This window comes from Chlorocebus sabaeus, chromosome 21, assembly GCF_047675955.1.
Source record: "Chlorocebus sabaeus isolate Y175 chromosome 21, mChlSab1.0.hap1, whole genome shotgun sequence".
Classification (NCBI taxonomy): domain Eukaryota; kingdom Metazoa; phylum Chordata; class Mammalia; order Primates; family Cercopithecidae; genus Chlorocebus; species Chlorocebus sabaeus.
Genome location: NC_132924.1, coordinates 23,533,015 through 23,554,812, shown reverse-complemented (window position 1 = coordinate 23,554,812; position 21,798 = coordinate 23,533,015). Strand labels below are relative to the sequence as shown.

Sequence of the window (21,798 nt, the reverse complement as noted above, 5' to 3'; positions counted from 1 at the left end):
TTCATCCCATAATCACAGTGATGTGGAACATGAGTCCACTGTTAAGTTTCTGTTTACAGATTTTTCTTCTGTTAATTTTGCACTGTGGGAATGCCTAAGTTTTGTTTATAACCAGACAGGCCAGTGATATGACATAGTAATTTAGAGTTTCTTTTTACTATTTGTTCTATGTATGCACATTAAAGAAAATATTTTAATGTATATTTTAAAGGAGTAATATGTTTTCAGAACTATAGCTATGTAATGAGAGATGAAAAGGAAATGCATCTTTTTTTTTTTTTTTGAGATGGAGTCTTGCTGTGTCACCCAGACTGGAGTGCAGTGGCACAATGTTGGCTCACTGCAACTGCTACCTCCCGGGTTCAAGCAATTCTCTTGCCTCAGCCTCCAGAGGAGCTGGGACTACAGGTGCACACCATCACGCTCTGCTAATTTTTTTGTATTTTCAGTAGAGACAGGGTTTCACTTTGTTCTCCACGCTGTTCTCTATCTCCTGACCTCGTGATCCACCTGCCTCAGCCTCCTGAAGTGCTGAGATTATAGGCGTGAGTCACCATGTCTACCAGAAATGCACCAGGAAACACAGCAGTAATTTTAAGGGGGCACACTTAAAAATCATTTTAATGTCAACAGCAAGTCCAGGCATTCATTGCTTTGGCTGCTTATATCACTATGTGCCATTAAATGAGGAAAGTCATGGGGCAGAACTGTGGTGGGTTCATGGGATCACACTTCTCATTTCCCTCCTTTCAGTTTTCTCCAGGGAAATAGAAATGAAGTAGACTGCCCCCCATTCTTGTTCACAGACAAGTTATCTATTTACATCTGCATGCAACATGTTCTAAATGAAAAATCACCAGGCCTAGCAATTTAGAAATGTGTTTTTATCCTCACTTTTTCACCAACTAGTAGTTTCCCCAGTTGTAAAATTAAGAGATTGGAAAAGGGTATACGATCTTTAAGCAAGAATATCATGACTTTTTTTAGTATGATTGTTTTTCAGTGTCCCCTTTCTAGTTCTACTGGTTTTGAATTGTCAACCTTGACCTGGCGTTTTCACTACACACAGTACCATTCATTTTGTTCTGTTGTCTCTCTGTAAAACTCTAATCATTCAAATCCATTATTATTATTTTTTGTGTCTTTACATTTACTGAGTGCCAGAGAACAGGTTTCTAAATCAGGTGTTGCAAGCTCTACCAAAAAAAACTACATGAAATTTAGAGTTTAGCTGAATAAATATGGCACATAATCTTATACTGCCTTGTGACGTAGTCTTAAAAGAAGAAAGAAAATGTCATAAAGAGTGCTTAGGCCTTTAGAATATGGGGAACCAGCTGTTCTCTGCAATTATAACAATAACCAAAGTACTTTGCCTCCACGTATGACTTCCACCTTAGCCACCTTCCCTCTGTGCTCCAGGGATCTGACTGGCACCATCCCAGCCTTGAGTGTAGGGCTCGGATGAGCCAGAGAAGCCTAACACCACCTTAGTTCATTTTCCTTCTAGAAGATCTTAGGGCTCCTGATCTCTTTTCGGTCAGTCAAAAGGATGGTTTTGACTCTATCCAAGGCTTCTTGGTCCACCTTTGAGTAGACTGATTTCCCAAGTTGGATCTGGAATGAATTATGGCTTGGGTTCCCTGAGGACTCTGTTCCCTCTGCAGACTCTCTCCTAGTCTCTGTAGACAGTATGAACAAGGATCAAAATAGTGACAGTGGAAAGGAATTTGGCTTTCTTTTTAGCTTTTGATGCTTGATTGAGATTATGGTTCAAAAAAAGCCTTTATCAGTGCTTAGTGACTTTTTTCTTGTTATTTTCTAACTGGTGTACTAGAAAATGTCATAACATTCCTAATTTGACTTAGAGCTTTCGTGACCAGGTCTTTGGCGTTAGGCAAGCTGTTTAATAAGTTCTCTGGGCCTTTTGATCAATTCAGCAAACTAATACTGGTCTTGCCTTCCTCATGGGTCCATGTGAAGATCAAATGGAAAGATGTATACAGCAGCCCCTTTGAAGATACAAAGGTCTGCACAATTACAGGTTGTGTAATTTATTAATAACTAAAATAAATTTGACCCAGAAAAAGGAAAAAAAAAATGCTGGTTACTGTTTTCTCACTATTGTTACATTTAAGTTTCAGGTACTTATTACCCTGCTAATTCTGATTCTATTACCTCATTCCTATTATGCTCTATAAACTGTGATGACCAAGTATAACAGAAATTCAGATGAGAGAGATCAGTGGCTTAGACTGTTTGAGGGAGTGAATGGAAGAGATGGACTGTGAATTGGATTTGGAAGGATAGGTGGCAGTTAAGATGGGAGGATGATCTGGGAAGGATGATCCTTCAGTGTGGAGCTTGGTGAGAGGGTTTGGAGATCAAGGTGCATGGAAGTACTGAAGCAGGAGTATGTGCTTATGTGTGGGGAGTGTGTGCTCAAGTGCTTGTATTTGGAGGGGACAGGGGCAGAGGCTGAGAAAATACTAACCTGACTAGAAAGTAAGGTGCCTATTGGAAATGAAATTGCATAGGTAGGCTGGTGCTAGATTATTCAAATTATTAAAAGGTATATAGAAGGATTTATGTTTACTGCAATGAAGAGCTGTTACAGATTCTGGAGCAGAATGGACAACGTGATTTTGAGATTTTGCAGAAGTCAGTGACTCACAGTCTACATCACAGCCTCCTTGACCTGTCCAGTTGGATGTCTGACTTAACATGCTTCCCCCAACACATACACACAGCTTCTTTCCCCCTTCTTCATCAGTAAGCAAATGCAGAGACTCAGACCAAAAGTGAAAACTCATTTTTGACTTGCTTGTTTGCTTTATATTTTTCATGCTTCATATCCAGTCTAAAAGTAAGTCCTGTCAAATCTGCCTCTAAAATATATTCAAAATGTGACCACCTCTCTTCTTTTCCACTGTTTCCAGCTTCAACCAAGCCACATTATCACTCATCCAAACTGCACTCCTGGCTGGTCACCTGCATCCGCTCACCATACAATCCATTCTTCTCACCGTAGCCAGGGTAACCTGGAAAAAGCAAAAGTCAGATCATGTCACTTTCTGTTACAACTCTTCACTGGCAGGCCAGGACATTTAGAGTAAAATCCAAATGTCGTACCTTGGCTTGCAGAGCCCCCAGAAGCCTCTCAGACTTCCTCCCCATCCTCTGTTCCTGGCTCATGGTAGATGAGCACACTTGCCTCCTCCTCTTCTCAGACAGGAATAAGCTCCTTTCTATCTTGGGGCCCTTCTACTAGTTGTTTCTTCTATATGAAATGATTAACTTCCTTTATCTTTTTGTAGAATTCAACTTCTTATCTTGCTAGTATCAGTTTAAATGTCTTCATTGTTCTATCACACTGTCCTGCTTCTGGTGTCTGTGTAGCATTTATTTTCCTACTTGCCATCTCTCTCACCTTGCCTGAATATAATCTCCATGAAGACAGATGTTATTTTGTTTACTGAAGTATTTCTTATATTTAGAACAGTGCCTGTGCATAATAGATACTCAGCAAATATTTGGTGAATGGATAAAGATCATTGTGGCAGTGGTGTGCAGGTGGGACAGATTGGCAGTAAGAACATGAATTCAGAAGCTGTTGCAGGAATGTCATTGAAGGTGGTGGGAATAGGAAGGAAAGAACTAACCTGAGAGTCACTAAAGGAAGGAGTGTGAGAAGACTTGTTGATAGGCTGATTTTATCATCCCCAGTATGCAAAGATGACTCTAAAGTTTCCAGTGATGAAACCTAGAAGAGTAGTACCAGAACTGACTGGGAAGGGATTTTGCGTGAAACTAACGATGGTTTATTTAAGACATCTTGAGCTAGAGATAAAAATTTTGAAATGAGGATTTAGAGTGTAAGTTAGGGATAGAAATATAAATTTTAGATAATGTCTATTTGAAGGCAACTCCAAATCAGAGTATTTTAAAGTATGCAGATACCAGTGAAAAGCTATGGGTTATTTATTGCAAAACTGTATTGGCAGCTTTGATTCCTGTTCTCCCAGGAATCAAGGGGAGGTCTCTAAGTGGTAGAGAACCCCTGTTTGCTATAGGCTGCTGAGAATATTCATTCTTTTAATATTCTGGATATTGGCAAGTTTCCTTAGTCCGGAGAGACACAGTAATGAGACTAAATGGTTGGGTGTCTTTCAATCATTATTCCTTCTTCCTCCCAGGTTTTCAATTCTATTCATTTGTAAAGGTCTATAGCCAAGCAGGTCTACAGAGGATCCAAGCTAATTACAAAGAAATGTAGACCTCCTTAAGGGATTTTAGGGCACAGGATAGTATTTATGGTATGCTTTCATTTGCATAACAAATACAAATATGTGAAATGACATCTAAGCTAAGAATACCCTTCCCTATGGCAACTTTCATTCGATTTTGAACCTGGCAAAGGTGTTCCTTATTGTTTTCCCTCTTATCCAGGTCTCTGGTTAACTGTCCTTCCTTTGGTCCTTTTTCAGACTTTCTGCATTTGTTTGCCAGGCCCATGCTCTGCATTGGAAATTTGAATTTACTTTTGCACGTCCTGCTCCCTCTGATCAGGCTAATCCAGGGACTCACAGTTACCCTGCTTGGGTGCTGCATTAGCTGCCGACACATGTCCCCTTACTTGATTTTTTAAAAGTATTAAGCTCCATAGTTTAATTTGTCAAATTTTGAACTCGATGATATAAGATTTATTTTGACAGTAGAATTGGGAGAGGACAGAAAGTTGTATCAGGTTTGAGTCTAGTACTGTCCTTATTTTGTTATCTATTCATGTTAACAATATATTTAAATTGATAGAAGTGCAGAATGTTTAAATGCCAGGAGAAGTAAAAATGAGAAACCGCCACAGAGAATGTTTACACTTCTATCCTGTGTCATGCTAATGGCCATCATTGACGTTTGCCAGGAGGTCAGGGGAGCCATGGCCTTCCAAGACCTAAGACTGTGGAGAGTGATCAGAAAGTGAGGGAGTCCTGGATAAAGGTGAATTGCCTTTAAAAGTATACTTTTGTATGATTGAAGACTTTATCTTAGAAGGGAAAAAATAATTTTCTTAACATTTTAATTTTCCCAAATATGAACTACAGAAGCTATTATTTTTCACTATACAGTTATATCTGTTGAATGAATGAATTCAGAATTGAGGAATCAGAAAGTGCTATCCAGCCCTTTTCTATTAAAATGAGAGTTCTTCTCTTCCGTACTTTAACATTTCTGGGTTCTAAGAAGATAGGCAGGAAAGTTGGATAGGAAATCTTACCCTTGTTTTAATTCCACACATAAACCTCTCCTTGTTTTTGCTTCTTACTCTCCTTGCTAGGTGAATGGAGGCATTGAGAACACATTAGAGAAGGAGGTGATGCAGTATGACTACTATTCTTCGTATTTTGATATATTTGTAAGTATTATGTTTCATTTCAGATGTGGTAAAGCTGACCCAAAAGGCAGATTTCCTCTAAATAGACTTCAAATTCCATGCCCTTTTTTCCTCTTTTGAACACTGACCATATTTTCCTTTTCTTTTAATTCCCCACCATTCAATGCTCTCTCTCTCTAAATAAGGAATTGTCTGACCATCTCAAGGAAATAAAAGATTAATGACAGATAAGGGAGGGCAGCATAAGGAGCCGTTCCTATTTTCTTGTTGGAGAGCCTTTATTCTTTCAAATGACAAATAGAACCTATTGACATATCTAGTCACTGAAAGGAAAATTCACCTATTTATATAATAGGATGATAAAAATGCCATCTTTTTTTTTTCTTGCCTTGTTCTTTCTTTCATAAAGGGAGATTAATGTGAGACCTAATTTGCTATTACATTAAGTTCTAGAGCAGGGATTCCCAAATGCTGGTCTACAGACCAGTGCCAGTCTCTGGTAGTCTCCAGCTAAATCACAATAATGAAGACAGTCTGGTAAGTTCTTCATAAAGCTATGTCATGTTTGTGTATATTTTTTTAAAACATCTCTTTCTTTTCTTGCTTTCAGCTTTTGGCAGTTTTTCGATTTAAAGTGTTAATACTTGCATATGCTGTGTGCAGATTGCGCCACTGGTGGGCAATAGCGGTGAGTATGCCCTGCTTGAGTGGGTCATCGCCTCCAGTGCTGGTGGCCAGGTGCTGTTCTCTACAGGCCTGGGCTGGAGAAGATACAGTTCTAATGCAGGTGGAATCCCACTAGCTTTCCTGAGTCCCGTTTCCTCCATACTTAAGTAGGTTTAATACTCCAGGGCTTCTTTCCAGTGTTAATGAGTAACTAGATTTGTCTCTTGGTGCTGAGCCAAATGAGGAATCTAGAAGCCCAACAGTGATTATTGGCCAAGCACCAAGCCACCCTCTACTTTATTTTGCAAATAAGAGATGGGAGTAATACATCTGTCACAGAGGTATTTGGAAAATGTCTTATTTGGTTGAAACTGCTTAGCGATTGTTTTTCATGACATGGTCCGTACTTATTTAGATAATTGCCTTAGCCCCTTCTTTCTTCCCCACAACCCCCTATCTTGGAGGGAAAAGCTCTCAATCTTTCTGTTGTTGCCTTGGGCTTCTCAAGGACAAGGACTTTTTTACTCCTCTGTTTCCTTGCATCTAGCACAGAGAGCTTTGGTATTCTTAATAAATATTTAGAGATTGATAGAATTGCTAGCAATTCTGCCTGACAGTTGTCTGAATATTTGCCTTTTGTACAGCTTTAATAAGTCAGTTCTGTGGGAAGAAAATGTGGAGCTCCTCAGACTAGAGAGAACTGCTCAGAAATAACCTGCAGTTCTGCCATTAGAAGGCGAGACCTCATGTCTGGGTGGCCCAGGCTGCCCTCCTGAGTCCACTAGGGGGCGATATCTGTCTGGGCCATCTGTTCTGAGCATTCTCAGAATCACGGGGCAGTGGTCAGACCATCTGTTAATCCAGAAGCTCTCATTTCATGGATATAGGCTGACAGTCTTGGCCAGACTTGACTCCCTTTCCTGAATACTCTTTTGCTGATATCGTCATAGCTTTTGATGATTGTACCCTCCTATTTTTCTGCATTTTCTACAACAGATCCCTTTGGGGTGTTATATTCCTAAGTCCCCATATGTATGCTAGTATTTGTCAGACCATCCCTCTCAATGTTTGTTTTAGAAAAGTGTTTGACATATATATTCAGTGAGAGCTGTAAGACAGTATCTTCAATATCTGCTTTCAGATTATCTGAAGAATAAGTCTAATTTAGCAAATCATTTTATTGCTTCTCATTCTTGCTTTAAAAAACATTTGCAGAGAAGAGTCCAGAAGCTGGAAGGAGAAGTCAGCTGGTATCTAAAGAGCACTTAGTGTGAGCCTGTAAAGTTAATTAGTGTCAGAATATGAAATGCCAAACCGCCTCCTCTCCCAAGCAGCTTACTCTGTGTGTGTGTGTGTCTGCAACTTTGATAATACTTATTGAGCAAGATACTTGGTGTTCCCTGTCCTCCCTTCTGTCGATCAAGCTATTATTGGTATTCATTTTGGTCAGGTTTCACCATGCTAAAAATATTAGTTGACGGAGACAGTGACAAGGCTCAGGTATTACGGTATCTCTGGACTTCACAACCCCTGACGAGAGCCCTACCTATGCACTTTACTGGTCTGTTCATGTGCTTGTAGAGGCTTTGAAATTGTACCTTCTGGTAGATAAATCTTAGTTACCTAGCACACCAGCCTGCTGACATGTGGGAGGAGAAACCACGTGCAGTCATTTAGGGATCGTGTCACATATAGAAGCCCGTTTTGCTGCAGTGTGGGTCTAGGGGATAGAGACTGAGTGATATGGGAAGGAGCCAGGCTAGGCACAGGTTTTTCAGGCATTGCCTGCTCCTAGCTCAGATGGGTCTCTTGTGAAGAGGGAGGTACCTTCACAGTGTGAGATGCCTAATGTGAACAGTGCTGGATTATGTGTCTTGCAGTTGACAACGGCAGTGACCAGTGCCTTTTTACTAGCAAAAGTGATCCTTTCAAAGGTATGGCCTACCACTGTTTCTGTACAGTTACCATCTTCAGTGATGAAGCCTCGTTGTCCAATGTGAGTTTGTGGTAACTGCATTTCCCTTTCCTGGTCATATCTTTTCTTCCAGCTTTTCTCTCAAGGGGCTTTTGGCTATGTGCTGCCCATCATTTCATTCATCCTTGCCTGGATTGAGACATGGTTCCTGGATTTCAAAGTGTTACCTCAAGAAGCAGAAGAAGAAAACAGTAAGTTCCTCTCAGAGTCAGCCTCCTGAGACAGACTGGGTACCAAGCTGGGAGGAAGAGATATGGTGTCTTGGTGTGAATCGGGCTACAAATGGGTAGAGTTAGGAAGTGGTGGGGTCTCCATTCTTTAGTGGCTACAGCAGAAATCGAGAGAAGGGTTGGGTGGATGAAAGGGTAAATAATAGAAAGCAGCTCCTCTCCCCAGCTATTGAGCCAGGCTTCCCCTGGAAGAAAATGTGAACACTGGTGTAAAGAGCATTCAAGCAATAACAAAAAATAGCCTGCACTTCTTTCTCCCCAGACAGCTTGTTCTTTTCTCCCTATTAGCAATAGGCAGGACACAAAGCATTTTTTTGCATATGAACAGAACTGTGCTATTTAGGGGCAGAGAAAATAAAACCAATTTTAAGTGAGTAGAAGCAACTATTCTAAATACAAGCCAGCGATTCTCCAAAGTCTCCCATTGTGATCCATACAGCAGTTGGTGGCTTCAGATGGGCCACAGTTAGAACAGTTAAATGCCTAGGGCTGAGGACCATTGGTGGGTTTAGGATGAAGATTATTCACAGGAGGATGACAGCAATCCAGAGCGAAGCTCAGCCTTTCACCATCCTCTGAGTAGCTGAGTCATAGCTAACAGGGTGTACTCATGAGTCCTGCCAAAGCTGCTATAATCTCATCATGGCTTTGAGTATCCCAGAATATTCACTAGGAAGGCCAAATGATTGATTAAGCTTTATGGTCAGTTACCAAGCTGGAATTCTTCTCCACATAATGTCCTTAATGGAAGCCCACCTGCCCCACCCACCCATCTTAAGGATGAAACAATCAAAGCTCATTTCAGACACCCATGCAGTTTCAAGACATGCTGTTTTTACGCCTCTGCCAGTCATCTGGCTCAATTTGCCTTGCCTCATAGGAAAAAAAAGTATCTTATAGAAAGGTAAGCATGATTATAACTTCAAAAAGCAGCAGGATGCAAAATAATCTTGCAAGTGATTTTACTTTGGAAAATGTCATTTACATAGAAGAAATATGTAAGAAAAGAATTACAATTCAAGAGTAGATTTTTAAAACCCATTAGTCAGACTGAGGTGTACCTTCTATCCTGTGCCCTCTATTCCTTTGTGAAAGTGTATTGTGTCGAAGTTATGAGTAAAGCTAAAGTCTTTTTTAATTGTATATAAATACGAAACTGAACTTTATTGAAAGCCTATCAACTATAACTATGACTGAGGCTTGAATGGTTATGGGATTAAACCACATTCAAAGTGACTAATAAAGCAGAACACACAATTAATGAAAATTTTTAAAATAGCACTTACTTTCATTGTCAGTAGCATGTATGACACACATCCCTGGCATCTACTATTTGGCCTGGTGCTTCCTCCTACTCTATCCTAAGGTTAACTCAGCTTTCAGTCAAAAGAACTTAAGTGTTGATGGCCTTGCATGTGTTAGTGTTCCTCAGCTGTCCACGTCCTGCTTTCTTACCTTTTCTTTGTTTTTTTAAGACATCTTTTTTCTTTTGAAACCTTCTTGTTGCATAAATATTTCCTCGTTTGTCATCTTAATTGTTCTTTATATATTTATAAAAGGCCATCCCTGTATTGCACTTTACATCTGGCATCTCTCTAACGAGACATAACCAGCAGACCATTTGTAGGAGCTGACTGTCTTTTATTTTATTTTTTTATTTTTTTTATTTTTTATTTTTTTACTTACTGGTGAACATTTTTTTTTTTATTATTATACTTTGAGTTCTAGGGTACATGTGCATAACGTGCAGGTTTGTTACATATGTATACTTGTGCCATGTTGGTGTGCTGCAGCCATCAACTCGTCAGCACCCATCAACTCGTCATTTACATCAGGTATAACTCCCAGTGCAATCTATCTTTTTTATTTTACTTTGCGTTTTGGTTTTGAAATTGTGCTTTTTTTGTAGGAAGGCAGGTATTCACAAGGGAAAGATGTAAATACTCAGTTATTTATTCTGAGACAGAGTCTCACTTTGTGAAGTGCAGTGGCACAATCATGGCTCACTGCAGCCTCGACTTACTGTGCTCAAGCAATCCTCCCACCTCAGCCTCCCCAGTAGCTGGGACTACAGGCATGTGCTACCACACTCGGCTAATTTTAAAATGTTTTGTAGAGACAGGGTCTTGCTATGTTGCCCAGGCTGGTCTCAAACTTCTGGGCTCAAGCGATCCTCCATTCTTGGCCTCCCAGAATGCTGTGATGACAGGTGTGAGGCACCATGCTCAGCCCCATGAGGCACTTATTTCAACTGCTTAGTTATCTGTCCTTACAGTATTGTTTGTCGTTTGTTAATGAAACTTATTGTTTGGTTGAAAAATTTTTAAAGTACCTCTTTTTCTAAAGGTATTTCATTGTAATAATAATACCATTTTATTTTACTTAATCTTGCCAGAAAGCTACCAGAAAGGTGACCTCATTCCCAACATCTGAATTTCTTCTCTTCCAGGACTCCTGATAGTTCAGGATGCTTCAGAGAGGGCAGCACTTATACCTGGTGGTCTTTCTGATGGTCAGTTTTATTCCCCTCCTGAATCTGAAGCAGGTAAAAAACTTCATTATTATTTGTGCTTGTTTCTCTCATTCAAAAGCTCTGCTCTTCCTCCCTCTCCCTACCCCCTCTATTTCTCAATATACTTAGCTAACATTTAACATGCCAGGCATTAGGGATATGAAAATAGGTGAGACACAGTCTCACATGAGACCAGTGGTAAGACACAGAGTTGTAAAAATAAATGTCATGGAGGAGTGATTAGACATCGTGGTTTGTGATATGTATCTTAGAAGACACACAGACAAGGGGAAGGGTCTCAGGGCTCTCATTATTCCAGTTCATCACCAAACCAACCTCCCTCTTGGACTCCCATGTCTGAGAATGGCAGCACTGTCCACCCAGTTGCCCAGATCAAACACCAGAGCCTCACTGTTGGCTCCACCCCGTTCTTATGGCTCACCTCTCATCATTCACAAAACTGTTTCCATCCTCTCTCCCTCATTTCTACCTCCATTTTCTCGTTCAAATCCTGCCACTTCTTATCAGCTCCAGCCTCATTTCAGCATTACTTTCTGCAGTTTCTGCAACAGCCTTTGTCTCCCTCCCTCTGGTTTTGTCTTTCACTAACCAGCAACCAGAGTGCTCTGTTAAAAATAATAATTACACTCAACAAAAATAAACAACCTGATTTAAAAAAATATGCAAAGGTTTTGATAGACATTTCTCCAAAGAAGATATACAAATGGCCAATAAGCACATAAAAGATGCTTAACATCACTAATCATTAGGAAAATGCAAATCAGAACCACAGCAAGATACCGCTTCATACACATTAGGATGACTATTACAGAAAGCAAAACCAAACAAAAAGGCAGAAAATAAATACTCGTGAGGATAGGAAGAAATGGGACCCCTTGTGCATTATGGGTGAGAATGTAAAATGATATAGCCCCAGTAGAAAACAGTATGGTGTTTCCGTAAAAGATTAAACATAGAGTTACCATATGATTCAACAGTTCTACCGCTGGGTGTGTACCCAAAGGAAATGAAAGCAGAGACTGCAGCAGATCTGTGTATACCCATGCTCATAGCAGCATTATTCACAGTAGCTAAATGGTGGAAACAACTCAGACAGCTGTCAGCAGATGAATGGATAAACAACATGTATGTATGTCCAATGGAATATTATTCTGCATTAAAAAGTAATGGAAAGTTGGGCACAGTGGCTCATGCCTATAATCCCAGCACTTTGGGAGACCGAGGTAGGAGGACTGCTTGAGCCCAGGAGCTCAAGACCAACCTGGGCAACATAGTGAGACCTTGTCTCTACTAAAAAAGAAAAAAAAAAAAAAAAAAGAGTAGATTTCTGACACATGCTATAACATGTATGAACTGTGAACACCCTATGCTAAGTAAAATAAGCCAGACACAAAAGGGCTGTCCTATGATTTCACTAGATGAGATACCTAGAGATGTCAAATTCTCAGAATGGGATTGCCGTTCTGAAGGTGGATGTTGGTGATGGCTGCACAACAGCATAGATGAACTTAATGCACTGGACAGCATGCTTAAAAATGGTTAAAGTGGTAAATCTTATGTTAAATATATTTTTCTTTGGTAAACACTATTTTTAAAACTGCTAACACTTTTTTAAGTTGTCAGGTGCTGTTCTAAACTTTATTAATATTCACTCATTTATTCTTCCCTTGTCTGCTTATCTTCTGAGATACAGATCACAAACCATAGTGTCTAATCCATTACATTCATTTTTACAACTCTGTGTCTTACCACTGTTCTCTTGTAAGATTGTGTCTAACCTATTTTCATATTTTTAATGCCTGGCATATTAGATGTTTGCTAAGTGGCTCCACTCTGTGACGTAAAACTCATATTATCCCTAATGTAGAGATGAGCAAATGAGGCACAGAGAATTGAAGCAATTTGCCCAACATCACACTAGTAATAAGTGGTGTAGCTGGGATTTAACCTGAGGTCCAGTCCTAGAGTTCATGCTTATAACTGCTAAAGTATATTAGCCTGTTGGTGTTTATGAAAATATAGACTTGGTCATGCCAGTCCTCTGCTCAGAAGCCCTTCAGTAGCATAAAGGATCAAGAAATCAGTAGATCTTAGCCTGGCTGGAAGTGTCCCTGGGGGCACTGTCACCAGTTGTCTAGTTTCTCACCTTGTGACTGCCTTCTCGTGTGCTGTTCATAGCTCTTGTGAAAATGCTGTGCTCCAGAGCCCTCCAGCCATTGTCCACCTTGCTGTTTCCATTCTGAACATGATCTCCTCTGCAATCTTAGTGTCTGCAGGTTCTTCCCAGCCATGCCTACCCTTCCCGTCTCTCCCAGCAGTCTTAGAACATCCTCGGCATGTTCTTTGGAACCTCTTCCACAGCCCTGTCATCCTGTGTTGTCTGCACTGCCTTCAGCGCTGACCTGGTCTGTTTCTACTGCTGGGTTGTAAACTCAATTTAGAGACTACATCATTTTATCCCCTACATTAGGCCTAGTTAATATTTTCACACACACACACACACACACACACACAGACACACACACAGTGATCAAACAGATTCCAGACAGAAAGAGCCGTGAATGATTGAAGGTGCAGCAGTGTGAAATATCAGTGTGCTGGAGGAACTCCAAGTAACTTGAGATTCCGGACTATTGGTGTTGGATCTGAAAGCAGCGTACCACACAGAAACATGGAGCCAGATGAGACACAGATATGGATTAGTAGAAAATCTGTTTCTATAACAGTAAAAACTAGAATTAAGTATTAAATTCTTTATTACCTCATAAGGATTATTTCATTGAGAAGTTTTGTGTCATAGGACTTTACTCTTTGAAAAAAGGAAATTCATATTAGAGTTCATGCATCTCTACTTCTTTTTCTAAGACTAATACAGGTTCCTAGTACTAATGTGTTTTTTTAACTAGAGTTCAGAACATAGAACAGTAGTGACATGAGGAACACCACCTCAAGCATGCCTCATCAAGCTTTCTAGTTCTGGGATCCATCTGCATTTCACCTTTATCATTTACCACCACCTAGTGGTATCCTGGAGCATTACCCTTTCCTTGAGTTAGGAAGGTAAACAAGAACAAAATATTTTCTTGGCGTTCCACTGTGTAGCTGCTTTGGTTGACAAAAGACAGGTTACTAATGGGCAGAGAAGGAGGGGTCAGAGTGGACTACCTTATTACGTTTGCATTGTCTGAATGTTCATTTTAGGAAAGAATTAAAAATGAAAACTCTTACTGGAATTAATATGCCTAGAAAAAAAAAGACTACTCTAGAGCAAAGCTTTTCCATTATGCCAACAGCTAAAAATTCAAGCCTTTCAGTAGCTAATGTTCTAAGCTGCTGTTGCCCTGCTACAGCTCTGACTTCCCTGGTACACATGAGGGCGTCCGAAAAAGGCCTGACATGCCTTTTGTTGTCTTTTTTTTTCTCCACCACCTAATACAGTACCTGGCTTATATTAGACTTAATAACTGTTGAAGAAAGGGATGAAAAGAAAAGGGAAAGAAATAGGAGGCACCATAAACAAAAATGTTAGCAGTTTTCCTCATGAAGGAGCAGCTTGAATTTTAGTGTCACAGTTTATTAGATACACTTGTAAAGGATATAAAAATAGTTTGTTTGCAGGCTTGCTTGTTGATCAGACCACATCCTGCATCCCTGTGTATTAAGTGGAAAGACCGAGGAAGCATGATCCTCTATCAGATGACTGGGTTGAAATTATATGTGGTCAGAGAGCTTAAATGAACCAGTTGTGAAGCTGAAGAAAGGGTGATTCTTCACCTCCTAGACCGTGGAAAGACTAACTTAAAATGAGGAATTGCTCAATTGCATCATATAGCCTGTCCTGTGCAAGTCTAGATAAGGCATTCATTACAGTTCTAAGTTGCCACCTCCCCAGAGTAGCCATGCATCCTGGTTTGCCTGCAGCAGCCCTGCCTTCTTCTGGTTGCCGCATGTAGTTATTATTAGAAGCCCTGTATCTCTCAGCAGTGTTCTTGTTTAGATGATCATTTCTATGATCACCCTGTGTGTAGTGAATAGATTTGAAACACAGCTTTTTCCACCTTTTAATTAAAATTTTGAAAATTACTGAAAAATCATCACCAGGGATACTGAATAATATTCACTTTTTTAAAAAGCTTGATTGAGGTTTAATTTGCATATAATAAAATTCATCCATTGTAAATGTATAATTGCATGATTTTTAGTAAAGTTATAAATTTTTAATCAATATTACAATGTAATTTTGGAAAGGTTTTATCACTTGAAAAACTTCTTCCATACTTATTTGCAGTTAACCCCCACATCTACCTCTAATCCTAAGTAACCACTCATCTTCTTTGTATCTTGACAAATTTACCTTTCCTGGGCATTTAATGTAAATGTAGTGATATGATACATGGTTTTTTGCATCCAGCCTCTTTTGCTTAGCATAAGGTTTGAGGACCAACCATGTTGTAGTCTATCAGTGTTTTTCTCCTTTTTATGGCTGGATATTATTCCATTTTATGGATATACAACATTTTGTCTATATTCACAAGTTGATGGACATTTAGATTGTTTCCACCTTTTGGTTATCATAAGTAATTCAGCTATGAACATTCACATACATGCCTCTCTGTGGATGTTTATTTTTATTATTCTTGAACAGATTTCTAAGAGAAGATTTGCTGTGTTGTATGGCAAGTTTCTGTTTAACTTTTTTAAAATTGTGAAACTGTTCTTGATCGTGGCTGTTTTACTTTACGTTCCCTCCAGCAATGTACAGTAGTCCCTTCTTATCCACAGTTTCACTTACCTGAGGTCAACTGAGCTCTGAAAATATTAAATGGAAAATTCCAAAAATAAACAGTCCGTGAGTTTTTAATTGTGTGCCGTTCTGAGTAGCATGATGAAATCCCACACTCTCCTGCTTCGTCCTGCCTGGAATGTGAATCGTCCCTCTGTCCAGATCCATACTGTGTGCACCGCCCACCTGGTAGTCACTTAGGAGCCATCCAGGTTATCAGATCGACCATCCCAGTATCACAGTGCTTGTGTTCAAGTAATCCTTATTTCACTTAACAATGGCAAAGTAGTACTTCTGGCAATTCACATATGCCAAAGAGAAACCATAAAATGCTTCCTTTAAGTGAAAAAGTGACAGTTCTCACCTTAGTAAGAAAAGATTAAAAAAATCGCATGCTGAACTTTGTCATGTTTGTCATATGGTAAACTTTTTCATAGTTATGTATGTATAAGAAAAAACATAATATTGATAGGATACAGTACTGTCTGTGGTTTCAGGCATCCAGGGATAAGGGGGATTACTGTATATGCATTTCTGTTTATCCATATATTCACCAATGCTTAGTAGTGGGTCTTTTTGATTATAGCTAGGCTAGCAGGTTTAAAGTGGTATCTCATTGTGGTTTTAATTTGTATGTCTATAGTGATACTGAGATATTTTTCATGTTTCTATTATATGTAATCATAAGTCTTATTTAGAGAAAAATCTATCTCAAGTCTTTTGCCATATCTTTAATTGTGTTGTCTTTTTATTATTGAATTGTAAGAATTTTTTATACATTCTAGATAGAAGTGCTTTCATATATGATTTGCAAATCTTTTTCCCAGTCTATTGTTTGTCTTTTCATTTCTTCAAAGAGTCTTTTGAAGCACAAGTTTTAAACTTCAATTAAGTGTAGTTTATGAATTTGTTCTCTTATGGATAATGTATTTGTGGTCATATCTAAAAAACTCTTTACCGTAACTCTATGACATGAAAATTTTCTCCTACATTTTCTTCTAAAAGTTTTTATAGTTTTACATCTTTCAATTAAGATTACAATACATTTGAATTAATTTTTAAATATGGAGAAGGTAAGGGATTATCATTCTCTTGCTTTTGGATATTCAGTTGAACAGCACCAGTTCTTGAAATGACAGCCTTTCCCCATTGAACTGATTTGACACATTTGCTAAAATCAGTTTACTATAAACTGATTTTGTGCCAAACTAATTTTTATTTTTTTAATTCTGCTTTCTTAAGGTGAATACTTATATGATTGATTTGATACTTTTTTTTCTTTTCTTGTATAGCCATTTAAAGCCATAAATTTTGCTCTAGGAATTGCTTTAGTGACATCACATGAATTTTGATATGTTGTGTTTTCATTTGAATGCGTTCCTTGGCTTTCAGCAAGTTGACACGGATGTATTTGCATGTGGATCTCTTTGTATGTATCCTAATCTGTGTTTATTCTCCTTATAAAATATGTGGATTAATATTTCTCAGCCAGTTTGAGAAATTTGAACCATTAATTCTTCAAACATTTTTCTGACTTTTTCCTCCTTCTGGGATTCCCATTTACATGGTTGATTGATATGCTTGTTGTCTCTGAGCGCTTCAACCTTTCTTCAATCTTTTTCTCTCACTCAGAGATAGTTTGTTTTGACTGTCCTTTTTTCCTGGGAATGGTCACACTTTCTTGATTCTTTGCCTATCTTGTATTTTTTGATGAAAAATATTTTGCTGAAAATAAAGTAACTCTGGGTTCTGATTTTTTTCCTAAAACGTTACAGTTATTGCTCTTTATTTGTTTAGTAAATCATCTGTGCTGATTCTGTGAAATCTATACACCCTGGGATGTGTGGCTACTTCTTGTTTTATTGTCCATTAATTAATTTTTGCCTGTATTTTTAAGCCTAGCTTCCTAGGAGTTACCCGTGTCTAGAGCTTACTGATTAGGCAGAGCCTAGCTTGTGATTACACAGAGGATTGCACTGAAACACCTGGATTAAGGCTTCCATCCTCTGCCAGGTAGAAATGTACATGGGTTGGATAGAACCTTCAGAGTTCAGGCCATTTTCAAGTCCTCCCCAGCTTTTACTTTCTGCTAAGTCCTTTCCTGCTCTGTCTGCATATGCTTAGAGCTCAGGCTAATTGGCTGACTTGGGCTCTCTTGGGTCTCCTCTGTGCATGGAGACAACCCCAGCTGGGCATATGCTTGTCCCAGTGGTGACCACAACTCAGGCTCCCAGAGTAGTTGGCCCTTTCTGCTCACCTGCCTCTGAATTTGTCACTTCATTGTCAGTGTCACTGGGCATGAGCATGGCTCCCCACTCCAAATTAAGTGATCTCCCTTCAACTGAGTAGCTTTGCTGCCAGTCCCCATGGCCTGCCCCACCCTGGCAGAACCTCCATGGCCATTGAGCTGGGTATTGGGAGGTTGGAGAAGAACAGGAGCAGCTCCAGGCAAGACACAACTGCTATTCTCTAAATTCTGCAGTGTTTCAAACGTAAACGTTTCTCCAGTTGTCGTATGCTTTTGGTCATTTCTCCAGTGGTGAGATGGCTAGTTTTGCCCATTTTTGCCACATTTTGGGGGTGCTTTTCAGGGAGGGGATTTATTGACTTCTTCACTTGGCCGTAGCCAGAAGTCCTTTTTAAAATATGTAAAGAAGACATATTGTTATGTTTCAATTAAGGCTTTAGCTTTATTTAGGACTCCCAAACAATTCCAAGACATGGCAACTCATTGTGGTTTCAGTGCCGCTGGCCTGGCAGGTTGAAGTGAGCCTGGGAACAGGAAGATCTGGTGTGACCATCTTCCTCAGCCTCCTTCCACAGTGAGGACAGGCAGTTCACCACCTCTTGTCTCTACGATGGACAGCATGTTAATAGGCTAGAAAGTAAAGCCTTTAACAATTAAGTCTTTACCTATTCATTTTACTACAAATTCAACCTAACCATGTGACATTTATGAGGTTAAAATATTCTCTTTAGATTATCAGGCGTTCTTTCCCTATACCAAATTTGTTATTGGCTATAATTCAGGTAGACATTCTTTTAAGGAAAAAAGAATGTCCTTTATAAAGTATGTTATCTAACAAGGTTCAGGTGCAGTTGAGATAGGCTGCGGCTTTTACATGTGAATTGGTGGCATCTCTCACCTACTACTTTGGTCTTCTCTCAGGGCCCCCTCCCCTTTTTTTAATTCCCCTTCCCTGATTATGAAAGTCATGCATTTGAAAAAGTGGAAAGAAGAAAACTTAGAAATCACGTATCCTTCAAACTATTTGGTAACATCAGTGTTGACAGTTTAGTTTCCTTCTTGGGGTGTGTGTGTGTGTGTGTGTGTGTGTGTGTGTGTGTGTGTGTTTAATCTCACATCATTGTGCCCATGCTGCCTATATTATTCATATTCTGCTTTTTAAAAATATAATTTAAAAATAATAAAGACAATTCAGGTTTATTGTAGAAATGTTGAAATATCCAGAAAAATATATAAAAGTTACATGGTTATTTTCTTCTATTCTTTCTCATTTGCACACATATATTTGGTTTTTAATTTTATCAGATGTGATCTCATGGCATATAAAGTTTTATTTGCTATACATTTGCTTTTACCTTACAACATTTTCATTTTTCATGTTATAAATTGTATATAACCATAATTTTAAGTGGATGCAAGATATTTTATGGAACTGTGGTATTAACCTTTCTTCTATTATCAGACACTTAGCTTTCTTTTCTAATTTTTAGAGAGAAAATCTACATAATGAATAAGCATGATTTCCTCAGGGATAGGTCTATCCTAAGGAAAGAATTCCAGAGTGGAATGACCAGGTCAAATCTAGGAATATCCTGAAGCTTATGAGACATTGATCCAGAAGGTCCAGACGGTGGTCACTGCCACAGTGCTCTCTCGCTGCTATCTCACTCATCTGCCACAGCTATTGTTAGAAACACTTAGATTCGATTATTTGTACCAAGCTCAACATTTTTGCATGTAAAAAATATATACAAGCTCATCAGCAAAGAGGTGGAGGAAGAATAGTGATTGATAATAATTATTGGTCTGCATGAATATTAGTACATAAGTGAAATCCATTTTGACAGATTAGTGTGATAGATTATTGTTTAAAAGTTTTCATCTTACAAGAAATAAACTAAAACTTTCAAATAGCAGTTAACCTAAATCTCTTGAGGATTAAACATGTTTAATGTTTTTGTGTGTATATGTTATAATTTTAAACATATTTATTTAAAATAGTTTGTTACTATAATGGAATGAAATGCTTTTTCTTCTTCCCTTTCTCCGCCATGTAGGATCTGAAGAAGCTGAAGAAAAACAGGACAGCGAGAAACCACTTTTAGAACTATGAGTACTACTTTTGTTAAAGTAAGTGTTTGAAATGAAACCGTAACAACAGAGTAGTTAAGTATGGAGATTTCCTTTGAGTAGAGTCCAAGTAGAATTCAAAGAATAAGAGTGTAAGTACAGCCAGATTTGGCTTACTTGCATGAATTTATCAGTCACATTTTATTAATATCAAGTGGCTTAACATTTTTTGTATAGGCATACATTTGTACGGTTTGAAAAATACCTCAGATTTCTAAATTTCTAAAGAATGCAGATGAATTTATGTTAGTTTACTTGGCCAGAATGTCTGCATGCCAGTCCCATGTCATTGTTTTAATGATAAGTACGAATCTATGTTAAAAGGGCAGCAGTCCTGTGAGATGCGAGTGCTGTTATCACCTCCACTTTACGTTTGAAGCAGCAGAGACATAGAATGGGTCACTTATCCAAGGTTGCACAGCTAGACGTGGCAGCGCTGGGACTCAGGCCCACACTGTCTGGTACCAGGTCCACTGCAGCCCCTCACTGGGATATTTCTCAAGGATTTTGGAGCCTCTGAGATGAAAGCTGCTGTACATCCAAAGCAGTCATGCTTAATGGGCTCTAAAGTGGAACACATTGTTAAATCCCTTTAAGTCATCAAATAAAATCATTTCAGCCTCATAAATAGAAGGCAATTGAAGTACATTGTAGTAGCAGCAAATCTGCCTGACAGTTTAACAATAGAAGGAAGAAGCTCCCGGATTGTGAGTCATTGGGAAGCCGGGACAGAGGGTGACTGGGTGGGAGAGGCAGCCAAGGTCATGTCGCGTGGAGCCCCTGTGCCTGCCTCCTCAGCCCCCAGCACACCTCAGCTGCATCTCTCCACCACAGTCATGTACACACGAAGCAAAAAGGTGGGCATGCTGGTAGTTGAGCCTTTTCTGAAATATTTTAACATGAATTCTAGTGTGACCACACCCATGGTCCTTCGTGTGTCTGTCACAGCCCCTCTTCAGCACACAGACGTTTATGTACATGTAAGCTGACCATGGCATTTTGCCTTTTAATGCTATTTCTCAAATACTTTGTCTTCTCTCTTTTTCTAAGTGTGAAAAACCCTCACAGAAAGTCATCGAGGCAAAAAGAGGCCGGCAATCGAGTCTCCCTGTTGACAGTAAAGTTGAAATGGTGACGTCCACTGCTGGCTTTATTGAACAGCTAATAAAGATTTATTTATTGTAATACCTCACAGACATTGTACCATATCCATGCACATTTAGTCACCTGCCTGTGGCTGGTAAGGTAATGTCATGATTCATCCTCTCTTCAGTGAGACTGAGTCTGATGTGTTAACAAATAGGTGAAGAAAGTCTTGTGCTGTATTCCTAATCAAAAGACTTAATATATTGAAATAACACTTTTTTAGTAAGCAAGATACCTTTTTATTTCAGTTCACAGAATGGAATTTTTTTGTTTCATGTCTCAGATTTATTTTGTATTTCTTTTTTAACAACCTACATTTCCCTTGTGTTTTTTAACTCATGCACATGTGCTCTTTGTACAGTTTTAAAAAGTGTAATAAAATCCAACGTGTCAATGTGGCTAGTTTTTTTCTGTTTTGCATTATGTATGTGACCTGAAGTGTTGGACCTGCAAAAGGGGAAGAAAGAGGGATTGCGAATACATGTAAAATGTCACCAGACATTTGTTTTGTTTTTATCATGAAATCATGTTTTTCTCTGAGATTGGTCTGAAATGTTCTAAATACTCTTATTTTGAATGCACAAAATGACTTAAACCATTCATATCATGTTTCCTTTGCGTTCAGCCAATTTCAATTAAAATGAACTAAATTATACTGTGCACTATTTTTTCAAACATGAATATTCCCCTTAATG

The 21,798-nt window shown here is 38.9% G+C and overlaps 1 protein-coding gene across 3 annotated transcripts in view; it reads left to right on the top strand.

Annotated features, from left to right (window-relative positions):
• STARD3NL (STARD3 N-terminal like) overlaps positions 1–21,501 on the top strand; it is a 52,190-nt gene extending 30,689 nt beyond the window's left edge. For all 3 annotated transcript variants that reach the window (XM_007981570.3, XM_037988181.2, XM_037988182.2), the window contains 7 exons: positions 5,336–5,413; positions 6,003–6,080; positions 7,939–7,992; positions 8,107–8,224; positions 10,713–10,808; positions 19,885–19,957; positions 21,008–21,501. In XM_007981570.3, coding sequence (XP_007979761.1) covers positions 5,336–5,413; positions 6,003–6,080; positions 7,939–7,992; positions 8,107–8,224; positions 10,713–10,808; positions 19,885–19,940 — 480 coding nt within the window. In that variant the 3' untranslated portion in view covers positions 19,941–19,957; positions 21,008–21,501. The remainder of the gene's footprint in view (positions 1–5,335; positions 5,414–6,002; positions 6,081–7,938; positions 7,993–8,106; positions 8,225–10,712; positions 10,809–19,884; positions 19,958–21,007) is intronic.
• Positions 21,502–21,798: the final 297 nt, after the last annotated feature.